General features: G+C 35.5%; 1 protein-coding gene across 1 annotated transcript in view; it reads left to right on the forward strand.

Moving 5' to 3' along the window:
* Nucleotides 1-25,690, forward strand: part of LOC128999281 (soluble scavenger receptor cysteine-rich domain-containing protein SSC5D-like) — an 81,781-nt gene that overhangs the window by 17,550 nt on the left and 38,541 nt on the right. The window contains exons 3-4 of the mRNA XM_054425723.1: nt 11,057-11,188; nt 13,818-13,941. Coding sequence (XP_054281698.1) covers nt 11,057-11,188; nt 13,818-13,941 — 256 coding nt within the window. The remainder of the gene's footprint in view (nt 1-11,056; nt 11,189-13,817; nt 13,942-25,690) is intronic.

Here is a 25,690-nt window from a genome sequence, read left to right on the forward strand (position 1 = left end):
AGATATAAATTGACCATGTACCAGCTTGGGAATTACTTTAGTAATTATTGTATCAGGCGTTATGTACAATAAAGCTTTGTCTATTGTCTATTGTCTACTGCATATTTCATCTGGTCAGGGAAGATTCCCTCAGTTAGAGATTGGTTGACTAATTAACAAAGAGGTTTGGCAATTATGTCTACATTGTCCTTTATGAGGTCTACTGAAATTTCATCCCATCCAACTGACTTCTTATTTTTAAGTGAACGTATGACATCTTTGACTTCTTTAATTGTTACACCACTGAAAAAAAAACTGGCAAAGAAGGTGGAAAAACCCTGTCAAGGAAACCAAGGGCATCTTCAACAGAAGGCACAATATTTAATGAATTGGATGATGATGTAAAAAATTAATATTTAAAACCTTAGCAATTTCAGAACCTGATGTCACTTCCTTGTCGTTAACTATCAAGTTTGGAAAATTCTGACATTTTTCAATGTTGCCAAGCTCCGTTTTTACAATATTCCATCTAGTAGTTTTTAGGTAAATTTCATATAGTATGAAACGATTTACAATAAAGCACGATTTATTTAATTAGGAAAAGTTTGAAAAACAAATAATTAGACAAACCAATTTTACAAACCCACAAACAGACAAAGTTCGTACTAGAGTATAATATCAGACGATAATACCTGCACTTTCATACCCATATTGACACTGTTTGTAGAAGGATTTCCTCAGAAATCTTTCTCCTCCCCCAACTTTCTAAGTTTGCAAAATGTGATGTATTAATTGCAGCATATTACAGAGTAATTTTTTCACACCTGACATACGCAGTGCCGGTGCAGGGGTGTGAGTGTGGGAAAACGTCTTTCCTCTTCCAGAAGAAGGCAGTCAGAATAATCTTTGGTTTGAATAGAAGAACATCTTGCAGACAGTACTTTGATTCATCACAAATGTTAACATTTCCCTCAATATACATTTTGGAAACTTTGACTCTCATTAAAAAGAGCCTACACTAATATCAATCTTCACCTACTCGTTCATTAATAATGAGTAGGTGTCACACATGTAGTTTGCTATCACATGTGCTCTCTAATTTTTTAAAGTTTTACATAGAAAAAAATAATAATTCCGCTTTAATTTGTATATAGTTTTGTGAGTAAAGAATCAGCGATTTGTTTTTAAGTGTATTATTTGAAAAAAAAACTTTGCTTTGTGAATAATGTGAGATAAACACTAAAACCTTTCTTGAAAATTATTAGATAGGCAGGTACAGTTCTCGCAGCTAGTCTGGGCGCGCGGACCCTTGTGTACTAACCGTCCCCCACGCCAAAGCCATGAAGACAGCAGTGAGGCGCTGAACAACCCCAGTGTGCCGTGTGGGCCGAATGTTTTTGGAAACGAGCAATAAACACTCCCCTCTACACCCCCTGCCCTAGCGCGGCCCCGCGCCCAGACTAGCTGCGAGAACTGTACCTAGAGATAGAATGGGTGCCTTATCAGATCTGAGGAAAGTTGGGCAACTCCAAGCAGTCTTATCTATGTGACTGATCTTTGTACACCGGTTCCTGACCTGGTGCTTCCTTGAACTTTATTCATACAAGCAACTTTATTTACAAACGTTTTAATCTAAACAAATTTTTATTTTTAAAACCATAAAAAAATACAAATATTTTTGTTATATTTTATTGCTACCATTGACTATACACTGCATAGACTTCCCAAGTACTGCTGGACTCCACATTTTAAAATAATTTTATTTCTATATCTTAAGATAAAACAATGAAGAGACAATTACAACTTAAGTTTAAAGTTGGGGACAAAGTTTTTGCTAAGCTCAAGGGGCACTCCTCCAGGCCTGCAACTATTAGTGAAATCGATGATAATAGTAACCTGCTAAAATACAAAGTAATATTTTATGGAACAAAACAAACAGCAATCATCAAAGAGATATGCTCATACCTTGAAAATAAAGCTCGACTCGGAAATTTGAAGGGTAAAGGATTTCAACAGGCTATTAAAGAAGTTTAAACTAGTAAAACAAATAGAAATATAAACCCCTAGAACATCCACACCGGGACTACAATTAAGACCTACAATAGCTTCCAAGTACTACAGAAACATGTTAGTGACATTAAAACCCGTCCTGCGGGTAGCACAGCCGAACCTGTTAACATCAAAGTGCATAACAATTATACTGTAGAGGGGGAAATAACTCAACAAGTAAGAAAAGAGACAACAAAACAAAAAGTACAGCTGGTAGTTTTAAAAACCATAGAAATAAAAGACAGTCTGCACACCTCCTCTCTCGGATGACTCCTATGAAGCTAACCCTATGCTCTGACAGCCAGGGTGCAACTATTGCGAGTAAAATTGAAAGCCTGACTTAAGGAAAAATCAATGTATTCAGGTATGTCAGAGGGGGTATTTCACCATTTCACCAAACTTTTATGTATTATTTTGATTTGTGTTTTCCTAAGAAACTATGTAGAAAATAAAGACATAGAAGCAGGTGGTTTACTGAAGAGCTAAAGATTGAAAAATAATCAATTATTGAGTTTGCTAACAATGCTAGAATGTTAAAAATCAAAACCATGTACAAACAACAAAGACAGAACAATAAAATGTTTAGAAATAAGGTTACAGCTGCAAAAAACTATATTATCAAAATAAAATAAACAACAACTCAAGTAACATGAACAAAACCAGCTGGCAAATTATTAACTCTGAAGTCGGTAAGGCAAAAGCAGATAACCACATTACTAGTGTTCATATTAACAATCAATGTTGTTCAGACCCTTATGTTATATGTAATTCATTCAACAATTATTTTACTGATTTGGTTGACACAAACATTGTTCCTAACTTGGATTCACTTGTTGGGAATGTTAAGGACGGTGTAAAAGTAGTTGAGTCAGATCATATAATTCCGGGTTTTCATTGTATACCTGTTGATGAGAAAGAGATTGACGAAATAATAAGTCATCTTAAAAACTCATTTAGCACCGGCTATGATGAGTTTGATGTCTCTGTGGTGCTCATCAAAAAAGCAAAATCACCCCTCAGAAAACCTATAGCTCATTTAGTAAATTCTTCCTTTATATCAGGCATTTTTCCTAAAAAACTAAAAATTTCTAAATTAATTCCATTATTCAAAAAAGGAGATAGATATGAATTATCAAACTACTGTCCAATTGCTCTACTTCCGGCCATGTACAATAGTTTATATAACTTTTTGGAAAGTAATCGCCTTTTTGAGGACTGTCAACATGGATTTCGAAGTGGGAGATCAGTTGTGACAGCTGCTACAGAGTTTTTAGAGTCAGTTATTGATTGTTTAGATGCAAAACAAAAGGCTCTTGGTATTTTCATGGATTTAACCAAGGCATTTGACTCTATAAACCACAATCTACTTTTAAATAAATTGTCTAGCATCGGAATAAAAAATAAATCTCTTCAATGGCTAGAACCATACATTTGTTATAGAAAACAATTTGTAGAAACTATCCAATTCAATAATCAAATGAAAATTACTCATAAGTCAAAAATCAGAACTATTAAACATGGTGTACCACAGGGATCCATCTTGGGTCCCCTTCTATTCATTTGCTATGTTACAAACCTACCAGGGCTGACTAAATCTAGCCAACTTTACCTTTATGCAGACGATGTAAATCTTTCAGTTACCTCTAATTCTGAAGAGGCAATTGAAAAGACAGCTAATGCTAATCTAGATATACTTTCAATTTTTTTCAAAAACAATCAGTTACTTTTGAATCCAGATAAAACAAAGTTCATAAATTTTGATACCCGTCAGACAAGACTTTCAATTAATCCTTCACTAGAAATTATTCAGAAACCTATCAAAGAATTAGAAAATATTAGATTCTTAGGATTTGAAATTGACATAAATTTATTGGAATTCTCACGCAAACAAAGTAATTAAAAAAACTGTATCTGGTCTATTTGCATTAACTAGATTAAAAAATCTTCTTGATCAAATAACATTAAAATCAATATACTTTTCGTACATACATTCTGTTATTTCTTTTGGAATATCTCTCTATGGCGCTACATCTATCAATAACTTAGAAACAATCCTAAAATTACAAAAAAAGAGCTATAAGAATTATTTTGGACCTTTGACTCGAGAACTTCAAAAGAGCATTTTAGATCATTCAAAATAATGACAGTACAGTCCAACCTCGGTATAACGAATCTGAAGGGACCGAACTGAATATTCGTTATATCAAGGATTTCGTTAAAACGAGGTTCCGTTATATTGAGGTTAGGTTTGCAGGAATTTCGCTAAGTCGAGGTTCAGAACCAGCGTCAGTCAATATAGGTCGGGATTTGACTCACAAACACAATTAAAGTAGCCTAGGCTACAATACTTTACAGTACACTGTTTACATTGTTAAGTAGAACCTCGATTATCCGGGGTAGGCCTACTAAAGGGGAGGGATCTTTAATATTGCGCAATCATGACATTTCTAGTCGTTGACCTTATCTAATTCACCTAATCTAATTCACCTAAAACCTAGCTAAACACTGTATTGTATAACAATAAACCTTGTAATGAACAAAACAGTAGGGAGTTTTGTAAGCTACTGCGTGTTAGGCCGGTAGGCTTAAAGTGCTGCTTTAAATCACAACAGAGGAATGTCAATACTGTAATAATCATCAACTATAGCATTGGTGTTGCCTTAGTTTAAACAAATCGTATTGAAAATAATAAAAATATTAGATAAGTCGTTGAAGTGTATAATCATAACCAACTTAGAGATTAATAATACCCCCGTCGCAGCAAACCTGCATACTAAGCGAATTTCCATTTACCCGGCTTGATTTCTACTTAAATATTCCTATAACATTAATTTTAGTGAGTAGTTAGGTTTGCTGCTACGGGGAAGATGTTGAGGTGTGTTTTTTCAATTGAAATATTGATAGCTTAGTATGAAATAAACCAAATTGCCAAATTTGATTAAAATATATCCATAAACAAGCAAACTAGAACAGTTTATTTATTCTCCTTAAGAATAACATGGGAATTTTAAATTTACAATTTTTTAAATTTTCTCTGTAATCAATGAACATTCAAAAACACTTCAATATACTAAATTATTTGTTTTTTTAAGCTCTTCAAAATGGTCTAGAGAGAAATTTAGAAATTTAAAGTTTTTAGGGTCAAAAATGAGAAAAACCCATTTTTACCCCATAAAACCCCCCATAAACCCCTGATCCCATGGTCCGATTATGCTGGTTCGCGAACTCGTTCGAATAAATGTAGGTTTACACGTTTGTACCAAATTTCATCAAAATCGAATCAATTTTGCTCGAGTTATCGCGCTAACGGACACATATATAAATATATATATATGAATTTGAACGGATGGTGTTTTTGGCCTCTGGGGACCTCAAAACGAAAAAGTAAATCGGTCCCGGGTCTAGGTCTTACCATGAGACCTACGGTAATAGCTTATTCCCTATATGGGAAATTCGCTAAAAACACTCGTTAAAGGAATGTTAAGATAACGATGTTGCTATTCTCTTTGCTTTGTTCTTCTATTATTTTTCTTTCTTAGGATTCTCTTCATCCAAAAATTGTACAAGTCACCATAGTTACTTATCACCCAATCACAGCTTACTACACATTACGTCGTCATCAGTCCTCAGTGAATGAAATCAGTTCTCAGTTGTAACATAGCGCGCATGCAGCGACGACAGCAGACAGGGATAAGCTATGGTTCCACAGGATGCGGAATCTCCGCCATGCGGTGCGTAATTTTTCGCAGCGGAAAATTACGCAGCGAAAAATCTTGAGGGGTGGTTCTACAGACTGCGAAAATAACGTTGCGGAGATTCAGTTCTGTCCAAACTAGCGACGAGTATGGATAGAAAGAGGAAAGTCCTTTTGGCTTTGATGCTATATGATGACATTGATGATGATGTTGTCGATCTTCTATCTTTGTTAGTGTCAAGTCACAGTGATCGAAGTGACATATTTAAGAATCGAGACAGTGAAGGGGCCTATTTTTCCTTTTTATTTTACAAAACTTAAGGGGTTTCAATCACGATATCCCGTTTAACACTTGATACCCAAACATCTCAGGATAATTGTTCGTCAGGTCTACCATTTTCGACAGTTTATGTTAAATGTATTATAATAATTTATTTTAACAGTTAGTTTGTTGAAAATCGGTGTTGCGATTATATATGTTACTTTATAATCGTTCATCTATAATTCTTTTTACAGCAACAGCATAAGACATAATGAAACTGCACGGTCACAACACAATATTTGATGGCTCTTCTCCGCTGGCGGAATCCGCACTGCTACTGCTCTCAGACCAGTATGATTTCTCCGCCATGCGGATTAAGAATTAGGTGTTGAAGAATTCTTGAACATTCTTGAAAATTCGGGATGCGGAATCGCAAGTCAGTGGAACCGCACACATGGGAACTCCATTAAACCAGTGTCGTTTTAATTCCGCAGCGGAAAAAATCGCACCGCACGGTGGAGATTCCGCATCCTGTGGAACCATAGCTTAACGGAGCAGACGAATGTTAGCACAAGCGTTGACGTCACCTTTCCATTTCATTTGATGAAGAAACTGATTTTTCAAAAACAATGAGGGTGGGGGGTTCGTTGTATTGAGGGAGAGACGCAGACAATTTGTTAAGTAGAGGTTAAATTCGCTATGTAGAGGTTCTGACAATGATAAATTCGTTATATTGAGGTGTCTTATTTTAGCCGGGATCATGAAAAATTCATTAAATCAAGGTCGTTTATATGGTTTGTTCGTTATGTAGAGGTAAAATATACATTGTGTATAAGACATAAGGGAGAGTTCTAGGGGATTTAAAAAAATTCGTTAAATCAAGGAATTCGTTATATCGAGGTTCGTTATATCAAGGTTAGACTGTATAGTATATGGATTGTATATCTATGAAACAGTTAAAAACAGAGTTTCTCAATAGGCGTTAACTGGTGAACACCACCACTACAATACCAGAAACAAAACCAAAATTGCTTTAAACCGCCACAGATTAGAACTTTACAGTAAAAAACCAAGTTATACCGGCTCCAAATTTTACAACAAAATTCCAAATGAAATTAAATCAGCAAAAAGCATGGTGGGATAAAGAGGGGTCTTAAAACATTTCTCATCAACAAGGTATTGTATTCCCTTGATGAACTTTAAAATTTTAGAAGGAGCGTTAATTTTTGATTTGTATAAACTTATGTTAGATTTTAAGAACTTTGTATCTATAGAATGTAAGAACATTGTAATATAAAAACATGTAAAAGAATGACACTATTCATGTACTTAGTGCTTTAATGAATAAAGAAATATTGAATTGAATTGAATTCATATACACTACGTAACAATTCACATCTTAAATTGCCATCTCACTCAACGTCATTGTTTAAGAGACACTTCCATTACAACGGCATTACACTTTTCAATCTACTTCCTCCCTCCCTTCAGCTGGAGCCGGGCTTCAAAAGGCAAGTAAAAAAATTACTCTTGGCCAAGAGTTGCTACAGTGTCCGTGAATGTGTCGCTGATGGGTTTAATTAAGTTTGAAGAAGCTTGTCACTCGTAAATCTAGTTTGATTGAAGCACCATTGTTTTATTTTAATTTTAGAGGTAAAGATATATTTTGTTTGACATGACAAATGCAAATCTGTATTTGTTACTTTGGTTGAATAAACGAGTTATTGAGTTATAATTTTGTACCACAATGCGGTGCTGGCTGGTTGGTGACCTCAATTGTTGCATTCTGCCTAACAATGAAAATATTTTGTCCCAGAGATATCTTGACGTTCTTTATACGGCAGGCTTTACACCATGCATTAATAGCCCAACTCGAGTTACAGCTGATTCCAAGACCTGCATTGACCACATTTTTACCAACATAAAACATGTAAATACAGTTAAGTCAGCAATAATACACACTTCAATAACCGACCATTTTATAACTGTTGCATCGGCTGACTATAATCATTATAAGGTAACAAACAGATATTCCAACAAAAGCTTTACTTGTGTCGACTCAGAGGTTGCCCAGCGATTGTTGCGGTCACATGACTGGTCCTCGGTACTCGCTACTGAGGACGTCGATGTGGCCTGCGAGGAGTTTGTGCGACAGTTGCAGGAGATCACAAGTGCGGCTACTTCAAATAAAAGTCTTTCTGCCAAAAAAACCAAATTAAAACCATGGATCACTGTTGGACTTGTTAATTCTATTCGTGTTAGGGATAAAATCAGTAAACAGTTGAAAAAACAACCTTTCAACCCGGCACTTAGATTACATTACATAAACTATAGGAACACTTTGAATACTGCAATCAAAAGTGCAAAAGAAAAATACTATAAGGATCAAATATCCGACTCATTAAATAACAAACGTCGCCTTTGGAAAAACATGACAGAAATTATGGGACTTAATAAAAAAAAGGACGATTTTCCTGTAAAACATTTTATACCAGATAACCAAACTTTAGAAGAGGACTCAATAAAAAAAATTGCTGATGCGTTTAATGACTACTACGTAGATGTAGGTGCCAACCTAGCTCGTGCTGTCCCTCAGGTTCTGGAGCCAGTAATCAACGATGACGATTTCCAGACGGATACCACTTTCCAGCTGTCGCCCGTGGGTGAGGCGGAGCTGTCAACTGTCGTTCGGGGTATGAGAGGGGGGTCTGCTCCTGGGGCTGATAACATTCCGGTAAAACTTATCAAAAATAACTTTGAAGAATTAAAATATCCACTTTTACATATCATTAATACCAGTTTTTCGCAGGGCACATTTCCAAAAATTTTAAAAGTTGGTAAAGTAGTTCCTATATTTAAGAATGGTGAAAAAAATCAATTTATCAACTATCGTCCAATTACTTTGGCCAGTGTACTCGCTAAACTTATTGAAAAGTGTGTTAGAAAACAATTCGAAAACTACTTAACAAATTTTCAATTACTTTTTGATAAACAGTTTGGTTTCCGTAAGGACAAAAATTTAAATGATGACCTTTTTTCTTTAACTAATAGTTTGCATGATTCTATTAGTAAAAACAAAAAACCCTTGATTGTCTTTATAGATTTAGCTAAAGCCTTTGACACCGTTGACAGACGATTACTTCTTAATAAGTTGAAATGTATAGGGGTGAGAGGTGTCACTTTAAAATGGTTTGAAGATTATCTCGCTGAACGTTTCCAAATTGTCTCGATTTTAAACCAAAACAGTTCGCAAAAAAGAATTGATTATGGAGTTATCCAGGGTTCGACCTTGGGGCCTCTGTTATTTTTAATATACATAAATAACCTGGGCAAAATTAACTTAAACAAAGGGCAGATCTTTCTGTACGCCGACGACACGGCGCTCTTGTTCGAGGGCGACAGCTGGCCGGAGGTGTACGGCAGCGCCGAGCGCGGCCTTCTCACTGTCAAGCGATGGTTCGACCAGAATAAGCTAACTGTAAACTTATCAAAAACAAAATACATGCCGATTTCACTAAGATCTGATTACGATCCTTTAGATTTAGATTTAAAATTACATAGTTGTGGTGCCGAGATTGAATGTGACAAGTGTGAAAGTATTGAATGTGTGAATGAGTTTAAGTATTTAGGGGTGATGTTTGATAGCCGGCTGAAATGGACTAGTCACATAAATCAAATTAGATGTAAACTACGTAAATTCATTTTTGTTTTTTCTAATATATCCAAAATTTTACCTCTTGATCTTCTAAAAAACATTTACCATGCATACATACAGTCTATTCTACAATTTGGGAATCTAGCGTGGGGTGGTGGCTATAAAAGTATTTTGGCCCCTATCGAAATTATTCAAAAAGCCATTATAAAAATTGCTCTACGAAAACCTCGCCGCTACCCCTCAGAATATGTCTTTGACGAGTTCAAAGTTTTTAATCTTGCACAGCTTTATGTAAGATCATTAATCATATACATTTTCAAAAACAAAAATTCTCTTTTTAAACAAACTTCTCACAACTATCCTACAAGATTTGCTTTGAACACCGGGATAGAGTTACCTAAGATCACTAAAAGTATTAATAAAACGTCCCCCCAATACATTGCAACAGTCATTTTTTCAAAATTACCCACTCAGCTAAAAAATCCGGAGCCGTGCAGTCTGCTAAAATATAAAAAACTCGTAAATAAATGGTTGGTGGAAATCGGACGCGGGCATATCGACAGCTTGTTTGTATCCATGTATTCCTTTTAAAGCCGTCACAGTCAAATATATCGATGAATGACCGTCTGGCTGTGGTGTTTGTGTGTGGATGTGCGTGCGTGTGACTGTGAGTGTGAGTGAGAGGGAGCGAGTGAATGGACATGCAGGGACAGAGCAGAGACGGCCTAACTAATGGAACTGTGGGGCCAGCAGCCACCTGATGTCCTGGTGCAACTGAGCTGAAGTGTGTTGTCTGTTGGGTGTGTGTTGCTGTCTGTCTGTGTGTGTACGTCTGCGTATGTGTGTGTGTGTGTGTGGTTTCCGAGTCTCAGTTGATACGTACGCGGTTGTTACGTATGTGTAGTTTTGTTTTCATCTTTACTTCCTCTTGTGGTTCCAGTAGTTTTTAAAATTTCATTTGTGTTAGCTCAATGTGCAATCTTTCTCCTTATTCCAAAAGTTTGTAAAATAATAATTTTAGTTATTTATCATTTTTCTATTTAATTGTATCATTGTATGTTTGACTACTGGTAAAGCTCATTCCCCACACACAGGCTGTGCCTATGTGGGGAATAATCCATCTGTACAACGCTATGTAACAATTGTGTTTGTGTTTTTTGATGGAATAAAGTATTTTTCATTTCATTTTTCATTTCATTCATTTTTCATTTCATTTCATTTCATTTCATTTGTTGTAGAAAACAATATCAATTAGAAATAGACTCGTTAATATTAACTGGCACTTGTGCATATTTCGGTTTGCCGACACTATTACAATTCTTGATGAAAGAGTCATTTTTGAATTGACGAAAGACTCAGTCATGGTAAAATGATTTGGCTGAGTGTTGACGACTATGCTTGGTGTTGTTGTTTCCAGAGAAGAGTTTCAACCAACTGGGTTACATTCTGTGGAGACAGCTTCGCTACAATCTCTTGACTTCTACACCTATCACCCCACAGAGTTACCAGCCCCAACCTCCACCACTCACACGTCTGACACCAAGACTAGGTAAACATCTACAGGTCCAACTGCTTTATCCAGGATTATGACTTAGTGCTTCATTTCTGTTGTTTTTGCCTCCTGATCACAATTTTAAATTAATCTAGAGGTTAAAACAATATTTGATTAACATTTGATCACATTGACGGATTAAAGGTATTTTAACCTCTAGATTGACTTTTAGTGACTTCAGTATTTTAGGGTAAGAAGATAGCTAGTCAACTTTAGGGACAGAAATGCTGACCTTCTACGTTCCTACCAGGCGTTTGAATCCTAACTGTCAAATGGCTCTTAGAGGTACCTTCTGCATATTTTTTTTTTCTTTTTTGCTCTGATAAAAATCAATTAAAAACTCACAACATTCATTCAAACAAATGTTTTAAACCTCTGTTCTTGTTCTCATTTTCTAGAAACCCCATTATATAACAATAATTAAATTTCTGAAAAATGAATAAACATAGGCCTACATACAATCGGGAGCAAACAAAGTTTTTGTCCAGAAAAACCTGTTCTTGACACACACAGGGGAGGGAGGGTCTTGAAGAATGAACAATGATCCTCATTATTTGGGTGATCCACATTAGGTATTGGGTAAACTGGTGACGTCATAAAATCATAATGATGATTGATTAAAAGGAAGACACCTCCATGATTTCAAGATATGAGAGACACTTGATAAGAGTTCTCTGTAGCATTAATTACTCTTTAAACCTAATTTTATTTACATAGGGAATAGATCTTGCATGATTAAGGAAATATTTAAGTAAAAATCCAATCTGGCAAATATCTTGCAGTTTTTGTCTGAACTACTTATTTATTTATTAAAACGTTTTTATTAGCTCGCTTTCTTGTCCAGTACAAATTTTCAAATCAATTTTATACTAACTTCCCGACGAGCTAGAGACTTGAAACTTGAAACATAGCTCATAAATGGAAGACAATGCAATATTATATCATTTAATTTTCATATTTCCCTTGGGCTACGCCCCATGGGCTTGTTTTTATTAAATCGCTTTCTTGCAAATTTTGATACTTCCCGATGAGCTAGAGACTTGAAATTTGAAACATAGCTCATAAATGGATGACAGTGCAATATTATATAATTTAATTTGCATATTTCCCTTGGACTACGCCCCTTTGGCTTCCACATTTTCCATGTTTACATTTTAAAAGAATGTAAACATATAAATTAATTTAAGTCAGCTGTAAATACTTAAATTTGACAGTTAGAAGAGCAGAGGTTAAGAGGTACAGGTTGTGCTCCCGAGATATTCTAAAAATATAAAACAATAATTTCAAAGTACTGTAAAGATAAAACATCTGATTACAGATAATAAAGTTTTGGGTTTTGGTTATGTATTAAGAGGCTATATAAAATAGATTTAACATATTTACACATTAAAAACTAAAAACTAGATAACTAAAAATAACTAAAGATAACTAAAAACTAGATTTATAAATAAAAATACTTTTTAAAAATTCCACGTTTTTAAACACACTAAAAAGTATAAAATAATTTATAAAATGTTGAGAGAAGTTTAAAAACGTGGAATTTTTAAAAAGTATTTTGATTTATAAATAATTTTTTTATTGTCTGGAAACCTTTAAACCAATTGTCTTTCATGCTGTAGACCTAGTCATGTTTTGAGTTGTCTTTAAGGTCAGGACCGCCCTGAGGGCGAGGTGAGCAGGGCGGCCGCCCTGGGGGCTTTGGAAGGTAAATAATTTTTGGCAAACCGCAAACAAATAATCTACGGGAATCTCGTAAACATGTTATCAATGACAATGACTATTCTAAAAAAAGACAATATATAGCTTTCGTTTCATTCATCAAACAAATACTGTTATTTAATATACAAATTGTACGATTACTACTTTTACGTCTGGCAAGTATCTTGTTGGCAATACTGCGAGTCTGAGGCACACACACTGCGTATTCGCCCACACTTGCCTGTTTCTAACCTCAAAGCTCAAACTCTTACGTCAACTCATAGGCGTCGATATCGATATATTGGACGTTAGGTCTATTGACGCAAACCCGCCAAATAACCTTTTTGGGGAGGGGGCGAAAATTTAAATCTTGCCCCAGGCGTCTATTACCCTCGGGGCGGCCCTGTTTAAGACATTTACATTGTTATATTTTGACAAAATCTATTGTAGCTCATGTTATTTAATTTTGAATAAAGATTTTATTTGATTTGATATTTTGCTTAGTCTGCAGATTACCTGCGGTATTTCACTTTATTATCACAGTCAACATTTTTACAGGGTTCCTACAATCCAAAATTTATAAAGTCAATTTTACTTCTATTAATATTAATACTTAATCTTTCAGTACACCTTACTCTAAATTGCATGAATGTTTAATGTTCTAATTGTTTATTGTTTTAGTATCTAATTTTGATAGTATATACTTATGGGAAGCTGAGTTGTTACAGACCTTATTACAAGATAAAGTTTTAAACAAACTTCTCCATCAAAATTTGAGTTCAGGCTTACAAATTCACAAACAATTTTGTTTGACTTTTTTCTATATACATGCTCCTGGAATCTAATTTAGGTCTCAGGTTCCTCAAGATTATAAGAGTCTTACTCTGCAGTAGGTTAAGTTAGTAAGCCATGTTGATGTTTGTTGTAGTGTGCCTATTCAGTTACCAATGATGACCGCTAACTCATCACTGCTGGACACTAGTGAGTCACCATCCCAACCACACACACTCCCCTCTCCCCTCAAGCCAGTCCCTGCATCTTCTGAATACCAGGTCAGCATCTTTAAACATCTGTTTTATGCCAAATAGAAAACTTGTAGTGTTCAAAGCTTGTTATGTATTGTAGGAATGAACATTACTCAAAGTTTTGGGGGAAATTATTCCCAACACTAGTTGAAAAGACAAGATGTTTACTTCAAGATTCAGGTTTAGGAGAATGACAATTGGGGAGAAGCTATAAACACAGCTATCTATTTGAAAAATTGTAGTCCTACAGCAGTTTTAAAGGATGCAACACCAGAGGAAGTTTGGACTGGTTCAAAGGTTGATCTAAGTCACTTACGCGTTTTTGGCTGTAAAGCTTATGCTCATATTCCCAAATGTTACAGAAAGAAACTTGACACAAAAGCCAAGCCTTGTACAGTAGAACCTCGCTAATCCGACCTCCGATGGTCCGACTCCTCACTTGGTCCTATCGTGCCGCCAACACAATAGGCTTCTGCTAACATAACCTCATTGTCCAAAAAAAAAACTAGAAAACTATAAATTGTGTTTTTTAGTCTAATGTGTCGAAAATTGTTGTAAGTTACGTTTAACCATTTCTGCCCATTATTAATTTTAAGTAGGCTCCCACATTATTGTTTTTGAAAAATCACAGTTCATTTGACAAAAATAAAATGGAATCAAAACAAAGAAATGTAGATCTAAGCTTCAAGGTCAAGCTATCTGTTTGCACTGACAATAGTCTGCTCCTTAGGCCTACACACAACACATCTGTCTGCTGTGCGCCTGCTATGTCACAACATTTTGTGACTGGGAATTTGGTAATCATGACCACTTTAGTAGCCTGTGATTAGGTGATTAGTAACTATGGAAACTTGTTGAATGGGTGGACGAAGAGAAACTCAAGAAAGAATAAAAACAAAGAAAGAGAAAGAAAAAGTGATGTTTTTATGTCATGTGTTTGGCAATTTGATTGTTTGAGTGAAAGTTTGAAAAAGCTGTGATTTTTAACGTAACAGTTTTTATTACTGAACCAAGGTTAATGACATAACATAATTATCATGATTGTGCAATAGCCTACTAATTGTAGTTTTATGATGTGATATAATGCAATCACATTAAAGTCTATTTATATAGTTAGTATTAGGCGTCGTTTATGAGTTGGAAATAACCATTTTATGTCATGTTGGATTAACCGTAGTTATCAGTTATACGTGGTCTGTTCAAAATTCAGTTTTACTACGTTTTTATGTCAATAAAAACATTCCTCTGATAATCCGACCTTTTCGCTGTTCCGGCCATGCTCCAGGTCTCGTAGGTGACGGATTAGGGAGGTTTTACTGTATTATGGTTGGATATTGGGAACATTCCAAAGGCTAATTGATCCTAAGAAACCTTATTCTATTATAAAAGCATGTGATGTTGTTTTTATAGAAGATCAATGTCATACCTCTGATGTGAATGATGACCTGAAATATGGATGTCAACAAGTTGAATATACTGTCATAAACAGTAGCACAACTAAACTAAAGAATCAAACAATGATATAACATCTGTTGACAACGAAGAAAATCTTGTTCATTCTAACAGTGAAAGTGAACAGGAAGTTTCAGAAAATAAAAATTCTTATCTAGACAACTCAAATGATGAAAATGAACAGAAAGTTTTGGAAGAAGAAAATTCTTTGATTGAGGGGAAAAGACCTGAACGTGATCGCAGAAAACCACAATGGATGAACGACTTCGCCTAGGCAATGAAAAAACAAACTAGGCAACTACAGTCAGGACCACGTAAGTTTGCAGTTGAGGGAGGAGCCTATTTACCATATGGTTTTGAATGAACCAATGAGAACCGTGCGGTGTTGACAAATCTAATAATACCAGCTGATCTGAAAATATTGCTTAGTATATTTTAATTAGTGTTGTCAACGGGCGATGTGGCAACATCGCACTAGCCTTGTCTTGTGATTGGCTGCCGCCAACTGCAAACTTACGTGGTCCCGACTTTAGATGAGGTGTCGACTGGTTGTCATTTGCCTAGACGCCAAACTCATGAATCACCCGGAGTTGACAGCAACCACAGCAACAGGTTATACAAGTAATTGATAACAATTCAGGCTATAAGTTTCTGATAGACACAGGTTCATACGTAACTTGTATACCACAAAATTTAGTCAAAAAACCCTTAAAACCATCTGGGATAGAACTCAGAGCTGCAAATAACTCTGAAATCCCCACTTATGGTAGTTTATGTCTCAACTTAAATATTGGTCTACGAAGAACTCTAGTCTGGAATTTTATAATAGCTAAAGTAAGCACTCCAATCATTGGCTCTGACTTCCTAGCACACAATTCACTATTACCTGATTGTAGTAACGGTTTCTTAATTGACAACATTACACAATTAAAAAGTAAATGTGAGTTCATGAATACTCAGCAATTTAGTACTAAATTAATTACTTCCGTCCCATCAAACTTTCCACTGTTATTGGAATTTCCAGAAATCACAAAACCTTTAGGAGTACCAAGATTTATTCCTCATAACACAGTACATTACATAAATACGACTCCTGGCGCACCAGTCTCATCAAGACCAAGAAGGTTAGCTCCGGATAAATATAAAATTGCCAAATTAGAGTTTGAATCCATCGTAGCAAATGGAACTGCTTGTCGTTCCAAAAGCCCTTGGTCATCACCACTTCATATAGTACCTAAAAAGAATGATGAGTGGCGACCATGTGGCGATTACCGAGCATTGAATGCCCGGATTATTCCAGATTCTTACCCTGTTCGACATATCCATGATTTCTCAAATTGTTTAGTAAAGTACACAGTAGTAAAGTTTTCACTGTGATAGATCTTGTAAAGGCATATACGCAAATCCCGGTTAATAAAGAAGACGTGCCCAAGACCGCAATAACGACCCCATTCGGACTCTTTGAGTTCACGTTCATGTCTTTCGGGTTGAGGAATGCTGGTCAAACTTTTCAAAGGTTTATTGATGAAGTCGTAGAGGGACTCAGTTTTTGTTTCCCCCACATTGACGATATCCTGGTTTTCTTAAAAGATCCTGTCGGGCACGAAGAACACCTCCGTATTCTGTTCAAGAGGTTAGTCAAATATGGCGTCCTTATAAATGTGAAGAAATCTGTATTTAACACTGACTCAGTAGTTTTTTTTTTATATCAAGTCACCGCTGATGGAACCAGGCCTGTGCCTGATCGCATTGACGCCCTTCAGAATTGTCCTTTGCCACAAACTGCCAAAGGTCTTAGGCGATTTTTGGAGATGTTGAACTTTTACCGCAGGTTTATTTCTCACGCTGCAGAATTTCAACCCCCTCTCCACACTGTCCTTTCGTCATTAAAAGGGAATCAGATAGTCCCTTGGACTGATGTATTAACTGAAAAATTCAGTAAATGTAATGATCATTTAGCCGAAGCTACATTATTTTGTCACACCAACGCTAATGCTAAATTAGCACTTTTTTGTGACGCATCGAATACTGCAGTAGGATCACTACTACAAAAATTGAATCAAGATGGAATATGGGAACCTCTGTCCTTCTTATCCCAAAAACTAACACCTAAGCAAGCCAGTTGTTGCTTATTATAGGGAATTGTTTGCCAACTATTCGTCTGTTAAACATTTAAGACATATATTAGAAGCTAACCCCTGTACTGTCTATACTGATCACAAGCCCATCACTTTCGTTTTTCAACAAAAGAAGGACAAACTACCTCTTGTTCAAACTAATCATCTTTCATTTATATCACAGTTCACAACTGACATTCAACATGTTTCTGGTGCTTCAAACATAATAGCAGACAGTTTTTCTAGGATAGAATCTATTTCTGTCAACAAGACTAGTAAAATTGATCTGCACCTCTTGCCAGATTCTCAATCTAATGATGAGGAACTTAGTCTATTCTCGAAAACAGTACTTCACTTTGTCTTCAACCAGTTCCAGTTCCTGGCTCTGATGTTTTCGTCTACTGCAATACAGTACAAAGAACGGTAGAGAACGATTGTATATCCCCAAATGTTTACGCAGAGAAGCGTTTAATTCAATCCATAACTTAAGTCACCCTGAGATAAAATCCATGAATTTAACTTTAAGATTATGTTTGGCCTTCAATAAATCGTGATTGTAAAGAATGGACCTTGTCCTGTCAAGAGTGTCAACGTTCAAAAATTACTCGTCATGTTCAAACACCTATCAACGATTTCCCTTGGCCAAATTGTAGATTTGAACATATTCATGTGGATATAATCGGCCCATTACCCCTAGTTGGAAATCTTCGTTACTGTCTTACAGTAGTAGATCGGTTCACAAGATGGCCGGAAGTACACCCCTTGCAAGGTATCTCTGCCGAAGAAGTCTCGTGAGCTCTTTTCAATTGTTGGATATCAAGGTATGGTGTTCTCTTGCGAATAACAACAAACCAGGGTAAACAATTTGAATCTGCACTCTTTGCTGAGTTGGGAAATTTGTGTGGATTTTCAAGATTAAGGACAACAAGTTACCACCCGTGCGCAAATGGCATGGTGGAACGTTTCTACAGACAACTCAAGGCAGCCATCATGTGCCACTCCGCCTCCACGTGGGTCGAATCCTTACCCACAGTGCTTCTTGGAATAAGAAATGCTTTCCGTGTGGATCTGAACACCTCATCTGCTGAAAATCGTTTTTGGAGAGGTTTAACGCCTCCCTGGCGAGTATTTTATACCAACAACCAAGCTGGCACCTTTGGAGAATCCGACAAATTTTGTGTCTCGATTACGACTCAAGATTTCATCAATAAAACCAACAAATATCAAAGAGACACGGCATTAACCTAAGCTTCATTTTTCGTGATTTAGACACATGTTCGCACGTTATTCTGAGAGGGGATGCTATGAGAAAATCTTTATACACCAGATCTTTATCATCCATATACACCAGATCTCATCCAGTGATCAAGAAAGACAGTAAAACTATCACAATATAATTTATTTTTGTAAAAAAATACAACCGACTTCAAATGCTCTAAAAAGAATGAAATAATTTCAATAAAGTAAACTTTTTGTATTAGTCAAGCTCACATATTTTAAGTCGGCGCGGCTCTATGATGATTTTTGCTACAAAATTTAAAGAGGATGTACACACTGCAGGTGACTACCTATAACTAAAGGTGATTATAATCTTATAGTGATATTAACGAGTATCTTTAATAAGATTATAATGTATTTACATATTTCTAACTTGGAAAAGTAACGTTTTAATTTTAAACTAGCTTCTTTATTTCCCTATCATAATATCAAAATAAATTATTTTCCTATTCATATAGAACATTTGTGAGTGTTATTTTTACTATGCAAGCATTCTGAAGTAAACATAAAACACAAGAAAATACTTCCTTTGATATATATAAACAAAACAGTTCAGTATGTTGTTTTCTATATTTTATGTTACCCAGCTACAATTTATTGATTTTCAAAATACACTCTCAATATTTTTTATTTTATTCATACAGTAGACCCCCTCTTAACCGACCCTAATGGGACCGGACCTAGGTCGGATAACTCAAAAGGTCGGATAAAACGGGCAATCCCTAAAATCATAACATAATGAAGTGCTATTCATTTGGAATTATATAATCATTATTTTGAAGTCATACTTGCATTATTTATAAAATAAACTACTCTTATCTCCTTTTTCATATTGATAGAAAAGTCACAAATAAACACAAAACACAGTTAAGTCAAATAGGCCTACTTTCAGTGGAATATATTATTATAATACTAGGCAAGAGTCAATAAAATTCCTATTTTAATAACTATATTACTGTAATGTATTAATTGATGCTTTCCAAATACATCGTAATACCGTACAGAACCTTTTGTCGACATTAAAGATACAAGTGACCATTTTGTTACAAAACAGGACGTTTATTTATAGCCTCTCACTGGAGGCTCCAGGCACAAAAACTATCTTGACCTTGGAGTTGTTAACCCCCTTTCCCTGCCTTCCGTACAAGTTGTGTTGTTTGTTTACTCCGGCGATAAGATAATCAGTTCTCAAAATCGTAACGCACTTTATGATGTTATAAATTTGCCGCACAGATAACAAATCAGATCAGATGTGCTCGAGCTACGAACGATGATGACAAACTGACAATAGGCTATGCTATATTGTTTGTGTTCAACACAAAATATTGTTTGTGTTCAACACAAAATATTGTTTGTGTTCAACACAAAATAGCTTATTGTTAGTCATATCCTGTGGAGATAAGCATATGGTTCAGTTCTCATCGCCCAGCGTGGGAGCGGAAATGCCGATATTCCTAGAAAGCGGCGGTTAAACCGAGCTGCTCTCAAATCAAGGTCGGTTAAAACAAACTGTATTATTTTACGATCGAAGGCGGATAATCTGATTATTGGTTAATACGAGGTCGGTTAAGAGGGGGTCTACTGTATTTGCAGTTAGAGCTGCGCCGACTTGAAATACGTGAGCTTGACTAATATAAAAGTTTACTTTATTGAAATTATTTTTAGAGCATTTGAAGTCGGTTGTATTTTTTTACAAAAATAAATTATTTCATGATTTTTAGTGACTGTATAATTTGTTATATATTAATTACTTTAAGTTTGTTGATAAGCAAAACTGTTTGAAACAATCAAAAGTGCCACAGAACAATCATAATTTTTAAACTGCTTGAGTCACCTGTTCAGTTTACATAATCAATGGGTATAAAAATTAACATTTTTGGATTTCCCTTAAAAAAAAAAAAAAAAAAAAAAAACAAAGAGTTGTCCATTACATTAGGCCTAATGAAAAACTAAATGTCTTTCCTAGAGACATTGAAATGCCAGACATCATTGTTTCCTGCAATTGGTGTACTTCTACATTATAAAACGAAATACAATAAGGTCTCAAGCCTTTTGGAACAATAAGAAAGTTATTCCTCAGCCACCAGCACTAAAAATCTCTTAAAAGTAGAAAATTGGTTGTTATCACGTATATTACCTTTGAAAAATACGCATATGAAAGATTGGTTCAGCTAAAAGTGGTGTAAGGGGTAGGTGGTTTTGTTTGCTCAAGATGTAGTCGAAATTGCAAATCAGCTTCCCATTTCCGAAGCAGGCATAATATTATCTTCAAATGCATGTTTAGTAATTAAAATATTTAACACTTTTAAGACGATTGACGATTATGCAATCTCACACCTCTTATGTCGTTTAAGGAATAATTGCATCTAATTTATGTTTAGACCTCTTTTACAAATGCTTTGGTTTTCACAATACACCTTAGATTGTCAATATCACACAGCTATTCACTATGTTTTCACTAAGTCAGAACATTCAATACTCAAAACAGAATCATACACAAATCAGGTCAAACGTTGAAATTCCTTTTTTATAGTAACCAAAACAAAATGCATTTTTTCAATGTAACTTATTTAGGCTCCATGGCAAGAAATAGTTTATTAATCAATATGAAGAAACTGTTTCATGAAGAAACTGGCTGTAGCTTCATTTAAATGGTTTTAACTAACAGCTGTAGGAATGTTGTTATTATTATTTATTCCCTTTTTGCAAAAATATAAACAAAATAAATGTTGAATATTTGAGGTATTCAGCATTTTTCACCAAACAAATATTTTTCTTAAACATAATGCTATATATGGTACCAAATAGAAACTCTCCTGGTTATTTTGGTGGTGGAACCACCTTGATCGGTAAAAGAATCACAGAGAAATTGGTGAACATACATAGAAAAAAATATCGCCACAGACAAATTAAAACCTCCTCCTTTTGTTGGTAGTGGGGAAGTCGGTTAAAAATGAACAGAAAGTTTTGGAAGAAGAAAATTCTTTGATTGAGGGGAAAAGACCTGAACGTGATCGCAGAAAACCACAATGGATGAACGACTTTGTTTCATATCAAGCTGTTGATGTTTTTGATGAACCACAAACTTTCAATTAGGCAAATAAAAGTGATTTCAAAGAAGAATGGATGAATGTCATGGATGAAGAGTATAATTCTCTGATTAAGAACAATTTTTGAGAGTTGGTTGATCGTCCTAAGACTGAAAATGTGGTTAAATGCAAGTGGGTTTATACAGTTAAGAAAAATGCTGATGGTGACCTTGACAAGTTCAAGGCACGCCTTGTTGCTAAAGGTTTTAGCCATGTATATGGTGTTGGTTGATTTTACAGAGACTTTCTCACTTCTTGTTGTGTGGTATTCGACGATTATTATTGTTTTCTATTGAAAATGAACTTGACATGGAAATTGATAATAGATATAATATATAATGATAATATATACAGCATTTTTGAATGGCTCTGTAGAAGAAACTATCTACATGGAACAACCTACAGGTTTTTAAAAGGGAAAAAATAAAATTTGTCTCTTAAAAAAAATAATGGAACAGTATTTTTATTCATTGTTCTTAAATTATTGTGGACGGACTCATCAATTTTGATGTTTATTTGTTTTCACGTCCAGTGCCTTTGGATGACTGAAATCTGTCATCGCATGCTGATTGGTTCCTGGAATCTGGAACCCAATTTCAGCTGTCTCTAGTAGACATTTCTGAATTTCGATATGACTAATCAAAGTCATTTTAAACTAAATTGAGGTATAATTAATAATATACATAGTCTCTGTGAAATCTTGAAAAGTAGGGCACTCTTGACATTGTGGATTGCTAAATTCTTCCACTGTCACACAGAGTTTGTAAAAGCGAGTCGAACGCTCGTACTGCCCAGTGAATGCTGGAATCTCGTAATGAACACGTTCCACGCAAATCACATTTACTGTTGTCTCATGGTGGTCTTCGGACCTATCCATGACTGAAGAGACTAAAATAAAGTCGAAACAACAGAGCACACTTCTAATCCTGAAAGATGGATTAGTCGTATTTGACATAGCGCAGGCTCAATCAAATTTCGAATCTACAAACCACACACGAACATGGATCGTACACACCCGAGACGGTACGTGTGATAATCCCAATGCTCGGAGAGGTTGAGATTTTGGTTTTGTAATTTGAAAGAACATTCAAACGAATGTAATTGAAAATTGGCAAGGGATTCGTCCCATTTACCTTCAAAAAGATTAACCTGTAATGAAGCGCTAGTCATATCCCCTCACAATAACGCGTAACCGGGTTTTAGACGTAGGGCAGATGCTGATCTTAATTGCAGCTATCAACCACAAAAGCTATATGCTGTGGGAACCCTCACGATCGCCGGATAGACGGATGTCGCCCACACGAATTGTGTAGAAGAGCCTAAACGTGCTACTGTTTGATGATATCAGTGATTCTAAAATTGCAGTCTGATTGAGAAGACTGACCAGCTCCGCTGGATTTGCAACTACATCACCTGTCACAATCACTTTAACCAATTAATAATTTTGAGTGACTTGTAACATTAGGTGCAAGTGTTTGGCTTCGCAACCTTCTAAAATTCTAAATTAATTTTGCAGGTTAGATGTATTGGTCACGAAACCCCCAGAACGAGTTTCGTGACCAATACATCTAACCTGCAAAATTAATTTAGAATTTTAGAAGGTTGCGAAGCCAAACACTTGCACCTAATGTTACAAGTCACTCAAAATTATTAATTGGTTAAAGTGATTGTGACAGGTGATGTAGTTGCAAATCCAGCGGAGCTGGTCAGTCTTCTCAATCAGACTGCAATTTTAGAATCACTGATATCATCAAACAGTAGCACGTTTAGGCTCTTCTACACAATTCGTGTGGGCGACATCCGTCTATCCGGCGATCGTGAGGGTTCCCACAGCATATAGCTTTTGTGGTTGATAGCTGCAATTAAGATCAGCATCTGCCCTACGTCTAAAACCCGGTTACGCGTTATTGTGAGGGGATATGACTAGCGCTTCATTACAGGTTAATCTTTTTGAAGGTAAATGGGACGAATCCCTTGCCAATTTTCAATTACATTCGTTTGAATGTTCTTTCAAATTACAAAACCAAAATCTCAACCTCTCCGAGCATTGGGATTATCACACGTACCGTCTCGGGTGTGTACGATCCATGTTCGTGTGTGGTTTGTAGATTCGAAATTTGATTGAGCCTGCGCTATGTCAAATACGACTAATCCATCTTTCAGGATTAGAAGTGTGCTCTGTTGTTTCGACTTTATTTTAGTCTCTTCAGTCATGGATAGGTCCGAAGACCACCATGAGACAACAGTAAATGTGATTTGCGTGGAACGTGTTCATTACGAGATTCCAGCATTCACTGGGCAGTACGAGCGTTCGACTCGCTTTTACAAACTCTGTGTGACAGTGGAAGAATTTAGCAATCCACAATGTCAAGAGTGCCCTACTTTTCAAGATTTCACAGAGACTATGTATATTATTAATTATACCTCAATTTAGTTTAAAATGACTTTGATTAGTCATATCGAAATTCAGAAATGTCTACTAGAGACAGCTGAAATTGGGTTCCAGATTCCAGGAACCAATCAGCATGCGATGACAGATTTCAGTCATCCAAAGGCACTGGACGTGAAAACAAATAAACATCAAAAGTATTTTTATGTTCCATGGTTGTTGTATTGTTAATGGAAAAAAATTATGGACTTAAACAGGCGAGTAGATCCTAGAATAAAACTGTTCATGAATTTTTGACAAAGTAAAATTTCAAACAATCTAAATGTGAACAGTGTGTTTACATTAAGAAACAGAAAAGTGGTTAAACGATTGTAGCTTTATATGTGGATGATTTTTTTAAATTTTCACTAATGATAAAGTTGAAAACTAAATCTAAAGACAGCCCTTCAGAAAACTTTTGAAACTAAAGTTCTAGGACCTGTTACCAACTGTCTAGGTATGAAAGTGACTCAAAATCGTAAAGAGAGAACCATATCACTCTCACAAAGTAGCTATGTGACGAGTCTTTTGCAGCATTTTAACATGACAGAAGCAAAACCTGCATCTACACCAATGGCAGTTAACTTGAAGCTTGAAAAGGTTTCTAATGAAGAGAAATCCAATTATCGTTATCAACAGCTGTGAATGACTCAGAGAATGGTATTAGTATGGGAATAAAATATGAGTGAGAGAGTGATGAGAAAAGAGAATAATTGAGATGGGTTGAAAGAGTAAAATGAGAAAGAGTAATGGAAAATAGTTCGAAGAACCAGAGGGGTAATATGTAGAGAGATAGAGATATTGAGATTAACCCTAGCGCCGGCAAACGCCGGATATACGGCGCGAATGCAGGTGTTACGGTATATATAATATACAAGCTGCAATACCCGTGCTTTGCAACGGGAAGAAAATGTGACCTAGAGAGCTATTAAAGTAATTCTGATGTGTGTTTTAAAATACTGCAACTCTATGAATTAGTTTGAAAATATAAAGTGATTTAAAAGTGTAAACCTACTTACTTTCAAACTCCTACTTTTTATGTTAATAGATCCAAAAGTATATGACAACATACCTTAGTGTAGCAACAGCATCAATTGCTTCATATTGACGCTTCACGAATGACATGTTTTACCATAATTCTTCAACTTTAGTCAAGCCTCTATACATGTAGCTTACTATATAAATTACAAAATGAAACTTTGAGCAATACTTTTTTGAGCAATTCCTTAGAAAACGTATACAATATTTCTTTAAAACCAAACATAACCCTCCTAAATCTACATAAAGCATCACAAACATCTTTTTCGAGTAAATAAACAAACACCAGTTCATTGTACTGACCAGCTGTTTCATTAACTAAATTAAATTAAATCATGCAAACTTTGAAAGCATGCCAGGCGTAGCCCTTTGGA

Source organism: Macrosteles quadrilineatus, unplaced genomic scaffold (genome assembly GCF_028750875.1).
Source record: "Macrosteles quadrilineatus isolate MER2022 unplaced genomic scaffold, UCM_ALF_1.0 Scaffold_1__1_contigs__length_201487025, whole genome shotgun sequence".
Taxonomy (NCBI): Eukaryota; Metazoa; Arthropoda; class Insecta; order Hemiptera; family Cicadellidae; genus Macrosteles; species Macrosteles quadrilineatus.